We start from the raw sequence: 12,233 nt of genomic DNA, 5'->3' as shown, positions 1-12,233 counted from the left end.
AACAGTTCAGGTAACCCAATGGGAAATGACAGGTTCACTTAGTGTTTTCTCCCTAATGGTTACCTCCTTTGCCACCCCACAGCCCACCAAAGAAGGGAAAGAATGCCATTTCAAGTGACAGGAGTGATGAGTATCATTGTTGCTGTTGTGTAAGCCACAGTATCACCTAAACGTTTGAGACATTTCAGAGACCATGGATATGCAGGGGGAATTGTGCCAAGAGTGGAAAACATTAACTTTTTTCTGTGTACCCTTTTTATATTGAAATTATCTTGATGATAGCAACTAGTTTATTCTGTAAAACCATGTAACTTCTCATTTAATTGGTAGACTAAAATCAGTGAGACCCCAGCTTGGTGTTACCTTTAGTGATACCAAGTAGCCTTAAAGCAAATTTCTAGTTAATGGTTCAGTCAGTAAACACTTGATAAATTAAGGCACAGAAATCAGTTCAAACTGCTGATTAATGAATTTGATACTAATAAAATGACTCAAGATCAAATTACTGTCATTAGCATATCACTGGTGTTAGATTCTGGTATATAACCATTTATAGGAATGTTTTATTAAACACATTTTGGCAATTTCTTAACAAATCTTGTTTTGGGGCAGAGGAGTATTTCCCATTACCTAATTTGGGGCGTTGTAATACCAGTTTAGAGCCGGTCAATTCATTTTTTCCCATTGTAATAAATTAAAATCTCACTCATTAAAATTAGTGTAAACATTCACATATTTAATAGTACCTTTAAAATAAGCATTACTACATTTAAAATGGTTCAAAAATGAATGAATCTATAAATGGTAATATAAATTAAAAAATAAGAACTTAAAAGTAAATAAATTTAACATTAGCTATGGTATAAATAATTGTAAATGTGTACTGTACCTTTGAATCATTAAACCTTTTTGTTTTTAAGATGACAGCATGTTACCAGAAGGTTAGAAACCACAGCCACAAGCCTCACATTAACAGCCTGCCTCTGGGAGCATATTCTTCAGAGTAAATCAATGCTATTGCTTCCAGAGTGACCTCCAAGTCCTATTTTTCAATAGACCTCAATGTTGAATACATGGCTCTTTTCAAATGAAATGAACAGGTGTATATTTTAGAGTTCCATTTTTCGAAGGCTCATTCGACTGAAGGAATCTCTGAGGAGAAGAAGAGGATATAGTTACAAACAGGTTTGTTTTGTTTTTTTTCTGCCATCTTACATACGTTGTCAGAGTCTGGCTTCAGATTTATCTATAGATTAGGGGTATGTGATAGGAGCCAGTTTACCAGGCTATTGATTATTTGTCCTGTAGCTGCCATGGGAGAGATTTCTGGAATATTCAAGATTACTATGGTAAGATGAAGCAAGTTTTTTTTTTTTTTTTTTAATTTATTTATGTGAGTACACGGTAGCTGTCAGACACACCAGAAGAGGGCATCAGATACCACTACAGATGGTTGTGAGCCAGCCACCATGTGGTTGCTGGGAATTAAACTCAGGACCTCTGGAAGAGCAGTCAGTGTTCTTAACCTCTGAGCCATGTCTCCAGCCGGGAAGTATTTCTCTAATCATAAATTTGGAATCAAGTGGTTCTCAAATTACAAAGTACTTTATGTGGGATTATATATTGATGCTTACCATATTTGAAATTAAGTGAACATTTTAAGTTATTTTACAAGGTAATTTGCATTTTATTACAAATAACTTACAAAGGTCAGGCACTTGTCACTCACCCACCTTTAATTTCAGCAGAGAGAGGTGGAGCTCTGAGTTTGAGGCTAGCCAGGGACAAAACAAAATGCAGAAACACTCCAAAAGAGTAGCACTCATTTGTAATGTCTAGCTTAAGGGTAGAAGGCCTGAGTGCTCCAACGTGCTTCTACAGCCAATCATTTACAAAAGCACATCTCACCCAGTCCTACCCAGTCTACACATAGGAAGGGAAGGAGATGGACAAAGTCAAGGTCCCAGATCACATTTTGACAATCAAAATCCTAAGAAATTTTTATCTCCTAAGTTCTATAGACTAGGATTTTATTCATGAAATGTTTATTTTTTATAGAATTTTCCTTCTTCGTGAACTCTTGCTCATCCTTCCTGATAGTTAAATAAGTGCCTGGACGTTTAAGAAAGGTTAGAAGCAGTTATAAAGTGAATGGCATTTAGCTTTGGATTTTAAAGACTGCTGTTTTGGTTCCAGGGGAAGGTTTTGAAAGCTGGATATACTATTCATTAAGAAAAAGAATACTTAAGCTGGAATGATGGCTTAGTGGTTAAGAGTGCTTCCTGCCCTTGTAGAGGGACCTAGATTAGGTTCCCAACACCCGAATCAGGTGGCTCACAACCTTGTATAACTCCAGTTCCAGACCTGATGCCCTCCAGTCTCCAAGGGCATCTTCATACACATTTGGTGCACATAAACATCTGTAGTTAAACAGCTGGATGCATGTCTGGCATGCACCCTGGTTAGTCTCTCAGCACTATCTACATGATCCCTGTAGTGAAGGATCTGGAGGAGGAAGCAGGAGGACCAGAAGTTCCAGTCATTCTTTACATATTAAGTTCAAGGTCAGACTGAGCTACAGGAGACCTTGTTTCAAAAAGGATATATTTTCTTTTTAAAAACAGAAAAGGGACAATGGGCAGTGGTGGTACATACATTTAGTCCCAGCACTTAAGAGCCAGAGGCAGGAGGATCTCTGAGGTCAGTCTGGTCTATAGATAAGTTCCATGACAGCCAGGGTTACATAGAGAAACCTTGTCTTGACACCCACCCCTCCAAAAAAAAAAAAAAATTAAAACTAGGAAAGTTTCCTAGATCTGGGCTTGGTGATGTATGCCTGTGATGTATGATGAAACCAATGCAGGGAAATGAAGATCAACTAACCTGGTTTAAGTAGTAACACCAAAAAACTGCCACCTCCTAAACAACCACCAAACCGAACAACAAAAGCAAAAAACTAAGAGAACCAAATATTACATGTCTATAGTAAGAAGTTTAGAGGACTAGACTAGGGAGATGAGTGTCCTCCAGGTAGAACAGCCTTAGCACAGGAAGGAACTGGACGAAGGATTTGCTACGTGCTTGATTACTGGATACCTTGCACCTTCATCCCCTTGGCCTGCTGGGACTGGTGATGGAGCCAGGCACATGTAGCTAGAGATTTCAAAACTGAAGGGAAAATGGAAAGTTGCTTTCTTCCTTTCTGGGACCTCTGAAAGGAGTTACTTACTCCCCCATAGGTGTGGGGTAAGAGAAGCATGTATTTTACCACAAGTGAATAATGTTCTTTGTACCTCCCCACTTTCTGTAGCTTGTGGAGGAGACAGATCTCCCTGGAGGCTGTGACATGGAGCAGACTTCTTTTTTTTAAGTCAGTATTTGTCTAAGTGGCCCAGACTCTCCTTCCACTCACAGCCCTGCTTCAGCCTTTAATGCTGGGATGACAGGGTGTACAGGTGAAGGTTTTGTTTGAATGAACATGTGAATGTGTTTCTCACATCCACACATATAAAATGACCATTAAGGAGCACAAGCTGTGCTTCTGCTGTTGACAGGGTAGACTCCTTTCTCAATCCACACTCAAACAGCAGCTTCTCAAATGTTAACTTACTATACAACTCAATTTGTTTATTAGTTTACCATTTCAAAGAAAAGGGTGATAAAACACCTGCCACAATAATCTAACAGGTAGATGCTGCTGGGTTTCCAGGGCTCAGGTACTGCAGAGTGGGTGCCAGGTGCAACCCTGCACTGCACAGGACGCACACACCGCTCATGTGTAGCTGAGATTCACTTGGAGAAAACTCGTTTCTGACTTGTCAAAGAGAAAATGACGGCAGCTTCCTGGACAGTCAGGACACCTGCTCTGCTTTGTGCAGCTCCAGGTTATGTAGTCTACTGACGACTGGTGCGGCAAAGTGAAGGGAGGCCTTGCTAATGAAACATTCTAGTGAATTCTCTCACGGGAGTGCCAGAAGCTGGGACAGGACTTGGAATGGGAGAGTTTAGGAGAAGTTTATGAAGCCAGACTTAATACTGTTCCAGTTAGCCTGCCCCGCACAGAAAAAGGCTGACTTCATACCGATCAAGACTAAGTGGCAAAGCTTAGACTAGTTGGATTTGTTAGATTTCTGGGGACACAACACCTGAAATTTTATAATAAGCTGTAACACTATTAAAATCAAGCAGTTTTTCTAAAAAGGTGTGTGGAGGAAGCACTTAGCATACCTGTGGCAAGTGACAGGCAACACAGCCTTGTACAGCTGAGGGATCTTTCTGTTTATCAGTGGCTGCAGAGCCTCTTTAAGGCGATGGTAATTTCTCTCCAGTTCTCTTTGATACTCCTTTTGATCTGGCCCAATTAAGCTCTTGTTTTTTCTTAAGGCATCCTCACACCTAGGGGGTAAGAAAATACATGTTTAGACATTTCTCTTCCCTTAGAAATTTGTAATTCTAAACACACACACACACACACACACACACACACCCATGCAGTTGATACAAATGATTATCTTGTTTTAGGTTTAATTGCCGTTATGGTTTAGGTGTTAAAATGTCCCCACAGACTTCATGTGTTGAAGGCTTTGTCCTAGCTCATGGACTGAGGTGAGTGGATCATGAGATGCTAACTTCGTCAGTGGCTTATTAGGAGGGTGGCCTAGATACTGAAGTAGGTCAGCAGTGGTGTGCCTCTGAAGGTATACTGTGTCAGGCGCTCTCTGCTTCTTGTCTGTGATGCAACAGGCATCTGAGTTTCTTTAAAAATCTGATAAACACTTCATGTACTCATTAAGTTGAAAATAAATTTTATTAATTTGTAGCCCAGGCTAGCCTAGAACTTGTGATTCTTCTGCCTCTGCTTTCTGAGTCCTGGGAAGTATGTGCTACTATTTGTCTTTGACAGTGCAGGGAGATCAAATGCAGGAAATGGCACCACTGTTTTTCCCCCATGTTGAAATAAAAGGTTTGGTTTAATAAATAGATAATGATCATTATCCAATTTATTCAAATAGTCAAGAAAAAGACATTTTAAAAATTAATATACAGGCCTGGAGTGGTGGCACATGCCTCTAATCCTACCAGCTGAGAGGTTGAAGCAGAACAGCAAGTTCAAGGCTTACACAGGCTGTCTCAACACAACAAAGCCATATCTGCATACGTATAGCTAAATATCCCCTTGCTTGTGCACACAGCTCAGATGATGCTTAGAAAAATGGATAGCTCTAAATGCTGATTTTATATTAGAAAAGGCCACCAAGCTTGACCACCTGATCCCGAGACCCACATGGCAGAAAGAGAACCGACTCCGACACAAGCGGGCCAGACCATTTAGGTGTGTGTGCACAAACACAGATAAAAACAAATATATTAATTTTTAAAAATTAAAAAAAGTGTTAATACTGAAAAGCAATTTGAAAAAGAATAAACTCATGAGTTTATATATTTTGGAAAAACTGTGCTATCACCTAAGTGTAGCTAAGCATATGAACCCAGAGCACTGCATTCAGGTGCACATCTGTTGCACCTGTGGCATTCAGTTCAGACATTCTTCTATGTACATATTTTATATGTATATGTTTTACAATAGCAACACAGCCAGGAGTCTCCAAATATAATCAAAATATAGCAGTTGGAGGAAAGAAGCACATATATTCATACAGTGGAACACACAGACATTAGCTAAAGCAACACTTATAGACACAGTCACTGGATACAGAAGCTGGCAGAAACAGTACATCGCTCAGAGATTCAGTGATTTCTGATAAAACCATAAAGACAAAATGAATGAGAAAACAGAAGTTCAGCACACTGCCTGCTTTTGGGAGTAAAGCATGAGCATGATATTAGAGTATAGAAATCATTATTTTAATTCAATATTTAATGAGTTTAAGTTTTAAAAGAAAAAGCTTCAGACCAAAAGTAAGTACACAGAAAGTATTATTTTTGGTAATTAAAAACAAACTGAAGTGTCACTCAAAACTGATCAGAAGACATCCTATTTATTATGTGTTATATAACAAAGTAGGGCATGGATGCATTTCTTGGCATTATTAATACTGGAGACATTTTGTGGTGTACACTATATATATCCAAATGTTTATGTATTTTGGCTCAATGACTTCATGATGGAAAGTTTAACTCAAGAAAAGAAAGAAGACCCGCTGTGACATAAATTATACCACATTTAAATTCAAACAGATAAACAGAAGTCAGAATACCAATGCAGTTAAACTGACTAAATAATATCACCATTTACATAATGGTTCTAATTTTAACTGAAATAGGGGCTATAGATGGCTGAGTGCGTAAGAGCTCTTCCAGAGGTCTTGAGTTCAATACTCAGCAACCACATGGTGGCTCATAATCATCTGTAATGGGATCCAATGTCTTTTTCTGGTGTGCCTAAAGACAGCTACAGTGTACTCATATAAAGTAAAAAAAAAAAATGTTCTCTTATAATTTAAGATTATTTGTAAACTGTGAACAATGGTGGTGTGTGTGTTAGTTGAAAAAACACAGCTAATATTGAAAAATTAAAATGGAATATTATCTCTAATTTTTTTTCCTCACACTCCCCCACTTGCTTTTTCTTTCTTTGAAACTGGACTGAACCTCACTGTATAACTCAGGTTGACCTTAAACTAACAGCAATCCTCCTGTTTCAGCCTCCGAATGGGCTTATAGGCATGTAGTAGCACTCCAGCTATGTCACTGGAGGTCTGTAAAGTTTATATTATGAACCATTTAAAAACTTTTGAGCCTTCTATATAATTGAAAAGGAGAAAGTCCTTTGTCCTGATAGTAACACTTAAGGAGTCCTGTTGACTACAAGAGTTCATTCCCCTGAACAAAGTCTGTTTGGGCTGAGCATACAGCTCAGTAGTCCTATGCATGCCTTGTTTGTATGAAAGCAAAAAGAAACAGAAAAGCAAATTTTAAAAAGCATATTAAAAAAGACAACTGTTTACAATCATGGTAAATCATGCTTGCAGTCATGGTAAAATATCCCCAACAGTAAGCAGAAAGTTATCTGACTGTCTACTACTAAATGTAAATGGCCCAATGAGAACTGGATTGTCCCATGATCATCTGGCCCCAAATTAGTAGGGTTTATTCTGTTGTAGTAACCTTCCCAATTAATGAAATGACTATTGAAACCTGTCAGTTCCAGAAGTCTCCATATGTGTATCTGCCAGGAAGTGGCACAGGTCATGGTAGGAACTGGCTTCCTGCTGCATCCCAAAACCAATGCCATGAGCCCATCTAGCCAAATGATTACTCTATAGAAAAACATCAAACTAAAGAGCTTCTTATACCAACTTCAGGAAATAACCAACAGAGGAAAAGAACAACCTACACATGGGAATATGTGCAAGATATACATGTGAGGTAGGATTAATATCCAGGGCACATAACGAACTCAAATGTAAAAGTTCAACAATGCAACAAGATACAGATACTGATCTCAAAGGTTATGCAAATGAATACACAAAAAAGTCAACATTAGAAAAATGCAAATAAAAACTACCTCCTCCTAGTTAGAATGGCTATTATCAAGAGACACCAAGTAGCAAGTGATGGTAAGATGTGGGGAAAGGGCAGCCCCTCTGTACCCCACAGGAAACAGCATGTAGCTCTTCACAAGCACCAGAAATGGGGGCTGGAGAGAACCCTCAGTGGGTATGAGCTGCTCCTGAAAGGCCCTGGTTTTGGCTCCTAGCACATACATGGTGGCTCACAACCATATGTAACTCCAGTGCTTATAACTCCTTTTTTTCTGGCTTCTGCAGGCACCAGGGACATATATGATACACTTGTACACACACAGGCAAAACACTCATACTCATAAAAAAAAAGCTTAAAAAACCAAAACCAATTAGAATAACCAAATGGCACAGCCAGGAATATGCACAAAAGAAAAACGGTCAGTCCATTAGGTCAAAGAGACATTTACACACCCACCCCTATCCTGTTCATTGCAACATGATTTACAACAGCCAAGAGTGGGAACAACCTACACCTCTATCAAATGATGAATGAGGTTAGCAGGGGTGGGCAGGAGATGAGAGGGGGTGGAGGCTGAAGTAACTCTGGATCCATTACATAAATATCAAACAGTCAAAGAACAAATTTAATAATAAAGGGAAAAAAGATGGTTTATTTGGGGATGGGGGTGAGGTGGCTTAGTTGGTACCAAGCATGATGACCCAATCCCCTAGCACACATGTAAGCAAACAAACAACAAAACACAACAAAATGAGCCAGGTGGGTTTTATGAACGTGTTAATCTCAGTGGTGGGTGGGTGGAAAGGAGGCAGGAGACAGGAGGGTCCCTGGGGCTCACTAGCCAGCCAGTGCAGTTTGCTTACGGAGGGACTCTTTCAAAATATAAGATAGAAAATGAATAAGGAAGAGACCCAGTGTCAACATCTGATCTCCCCATGCATGCATACTCAAACATATGAATATGGTGCATATGTACAATATAAGTCTTAGCCATAACAATACGTAGAAAATGGTCACTGTAAAAGTGAAATAAGCCTAGTGCAGGAAGATGGGTGTTGCACACTTGTAATATAAAACTGTGATCCTTATAGAAGTTGGAAGCAAAATGGTAGTCACCAGATGCAGGGAGAAGGGCAGGGCGATGGGCAAAGAGAAACTGAACAAAGGGTGCTCAGCTACACCAGTCTGGAATGAGACACCCTGCCTGGTATGCTATTACAGAGTACGGTAACCATGGACAACAGTGCTACACAGTATACCCAAAAAGTTAGAAGAAAAGATTTTGAACATGTTCACGGTTAAGAAATGGAAACTTTCTTAGGAGATATTTGCTCCTGATTTGAACATTATGTAGCATATTCACATATCATTTTATCAACCTATCAGTTAAAAATAAATTTAAATTTTAAAATCACAAAATTTTAGATAACGAATTATGTTTGTTTAGTTTCTGTGACAGAATCTGATTTAGTCCACTTTGGAGTCAAACTTGCTGAACTTCTGATTTTCCTGTGTGTACCTCTCAAGGGCTGGAATTACAGGTGTGTGCTAATTTTATATAGTCCCAGGAATCAAACCTAGAAGGACTTCATACATGCCACACAAACACTCTCCCACCTGAGCTGTGTCCTCCAGACCTTGATGAAGCTTTTTTAAATTTAAATTTGAATGCCTGTAAAGCTCAGGTGGAAGGAAGGGAGAATTTTGTAAAGCTAATGGAATAAAAAGGGAAGAGCTATCATTCCAAGCTACCTAAGCAAGACAGCACCATTCACATTTGCTGATCATAAAAACCAATGGCCAGCCAGTGATGGCAAGGAACGCCGCCTTCAATCCCAGCACTCAGGAGGCAAAGGCAGTCGGATCTCTAAGAGTTCAAGACCAGCCTGGTCTACAGAGTAAGTTCCAGAACAGCCAAAGCTACACAGAAAAACCCTGTCTTGAACAAACAAATGAACAAACATTCCCCAACCCCACCCCACCCAAAACCAGAAAAAAAATAAAAAAAAGCAAAACAACAAAACAAAAATCAATGTACAATAAAGTTATTTTTATTTTAATAAACACATTCAGTAAGTGAGTGGACAAGATACATTGTGTTAGGAGGTGCAAGACTGGGTGCTCTGGTCTGTGGCTCTGTTAGCTGGGCCTCAGTCACTCGTTCAGTGATTCTTTCAGAAATACTATGGTGGTGCAGGGGACTAGGCACATGTTCTACCACTGGGGTGTAGTGCTTACTTTCCTTACTCAGGTGTTCTCAGACTCATCCTCATGACCTGATGGTTTCAAAATCTCTGGATTACTGACCATTCCTACACAGATGCAGAAGTTGGCTCATGGTTTTTCCTGTTTCATACATTCTTTTCCCTTTTATGTCTAAAATCTAGAATTAACTTTTCAAGGTCCACATAAAATGTGTGGAATCTTTCCTGACACTGCCAAGATGTATTAATCAATTCCCTCTTTTGTGATCATACTGTTAGTAAATAAAAATTAGGAATTAGAGAGTTAGCAAAACCTAATATTTATTGAGTACCTATTATATGCCAAATATTAGTCTAGTAGTTTTTTAAAGTTGACTTGAGCTGGGGGAGTTAAGACTAAACACCAAGCCTGCTGTCCTTAGAAGGTTACTAGAATGCTGGCTCTTGGTCTCCAGATTTGGGGAGGGGCTCACAGTTGCAGATATTATGGTGAATCTGCCTTCCTCCTGTAAGTCTGGTGTTTTAATATGCCCTCCCCAAAGAGTTCCACAATGGCTGTTATAGTTTATTGCTGGAGGAATTCAATGCAGCCTGTGTCTGCACTGCAGGAGACCCTGTGAGCTTTATACCACATGCTCCCCACTTTGCTGATACTTTGTATTTTTCAAGTACAAAAAGTCACAGAATCAGAATAGTCACAAGCTGAGTCTTCTGAGTCTTCCTAATAACTCACCGAGAGCCTGGATACCTAGGTATTATTTAACCTGGTCTGTAAGCCTCTCTCTGAGAGGTAGATTACATTATCTTTCATTTGTTGTGATGATCACAAAGACTAAGTGACTGGACAGGGACATACATACACTGATAAAGTTAGGATTTCAACATTTTCTGTTTCAGTTTCCTAACTGAGGGAAATGGTGCTGCATGCTGAAGAATAATACTCATTTTCTGGCATAAACAGCAGCTTTCAAGTTAAAAGAGTTGGAGTATGGAAGGGTGCAGGTCTATGCTGGTAAAGAACAGTACATGCAGGCTGGAGAGATGGCTCAGTGGTCAAGAGCACTGACTACTTGTCCAGAGGTCCAAAGTTCAATTCCCAGCAACCACATGGTGGCTCACAACCATCTGTAATGGGATCTGATGCCCTCTTCTGGTGTGTGTCTGAAGACAGCTACAGTGTACTCATAAATAAAAATAAATAAGTCTTGAAAAAAACAAAAAAACAATAAATGCCACACAGATTGCTTCACCTGTTGAACCAATTCCTAGTTTCTGTTTTCAACAATTCCTTGTGGCTCTCATCTCAAACTGTGGTATTGGCCACTCTTAATTTGAAGTTCTTTTTGCAAGAAGCCTCAATTACCTTTTAGTAAAGTCCTTGAAGCAAAGGCGCAGCTTGTTGTGATGTCTGAACAGCTTTGGGTCACCAGGTATTTCAGACAGGAAGACCTGGGCAACCTCCAGAGGTCCCTGAAAGATAAAAGGAAACGATGAATTGTTCTTGTTCTTTAGAGTCATGGCGTTTACCCACAGGACCACAGCAGTCACAGGGCTGCACGTCTCTTAGGACTCTTCAGACAGCCTGCTCCAGATACTCCAGACATCTTATCTACATTCTTGCCTTCTATAGTCAGATTAATTTTGTAGTGGTTCATCCTCCAAAGAAATGAATAGGCCTTTGACTTTATCAATGCACCTTGTATTTTTTTATTTTGTCTTTTTTTTTTTTTTTTTTTTTTTTGAGACAGCGTTTGTCTGTGTAGCCCTGGCTGTCCTGGAACTCACTCTGTAGACCAGGCTGGCCTCGAACTCAGAAATCTGCCTGCCTCTGCCTCCCAAGTGTTGGGATTAAAGGCGTGTGCTACCACTGCCTGGCTTTTTTTCTTTTCTTTTTTCTTTTTTTTGGTTTTTCGAGACAGGGTTTCTCTGTGTAGTCCTGGCTGTCCTGGAACTCACTCTGTAGACCAGGCTGGCCTCGAACTCAAAAATCAGCCTGCCTCTGCCTCCCAAGTGCTGGGATTAAAGGTATGTGCCACCACCACCTGGCCTGCCCGGCTTTTTTAATGATTCTTGATGCCCAAGTTTTAATGCATCTCCAATCCACTGGCTATTGCACTTGATTTTACAAAAGCAACTTCTCTCGGCATTGTAAAAGTTACTCCTGATCCAGTAAATTAAACAGAAGAGTCTTTTAAATTATGTGAAGGGAAGAAATAAACATCACATGTGTTAGGGGCACAAAGGTCCCGCTTCAGTTATACCCTACAGCATTTCTTGATATTGCTCCTTAATCCAAAAAGTAGTTAAGACATATTATGCAAAATCTGACTAACAGTTTTCTTGATGTTCGTAAATGGGGGTATTGTTGGGGCCATGCCTAAAGTCGTGAGAAAGACTCTCTCAGCAAATCAACTATAGGGGATATTATGACGACTTTCAACATGTATGAAAACCACTAGTGCTATCTTATATGAAAATATTATTACAATTTCCCAAATGATTCCAGATTACTTATTCTATAGC

The 12,233-nt window shown here is 39.6% G+C and overlaps 1 protein-coding gene across 1 annotated transcript in view; it reads right to left on the bottom strand.

The window, feature by feature from the left end:
• Positions 1–709: 709 nt before the first annotated feature.
• Positions 710–12,233, bottom strand: part of Dock7 (dedicator of cytokinesis 7) — a 198,439-nt gene continuing 186,915 nt past the window's right edge. Inside the window, exons 46-48 of the mRNA XM_028778777.1 lie at positions 11,074–11,180; positions 4,228–4,395; positions 710–1,152 (exon numbers count right to left, since the gene is read on the bottom strand). Of these exons, the coding sequence (XP_028634610.1) occupies positions 1,110–1,152; positions 4,228–4,395; positions 11,074–11,180 (318 nt within the window). The 3' untranslated portion in view covers positions 710–1,109. The remainder of the gene's footprint in view (positions 1,153–4,227; positions 4,396–11,073; positions 11,181–12,233) is intronic.

Source organism: Grammomys surdaster, unplaced genomic scaffold, assembly GCF_004785775.1.
Source record: "Grammomys surdaster isolate TR1022 unplaced genomic scaffold, NIH_TR_1.0 341, whole genome shotgun sequence".
Lineage (NCBI taxonomy): Eukaryota > Metazoa > Chordata > Mammalia > Rodentia > Muridae > Grammomys > Grammomys surdaster.
This window is presented reverse-complemented; position numbering and strand designations above follow the sequence as displayed.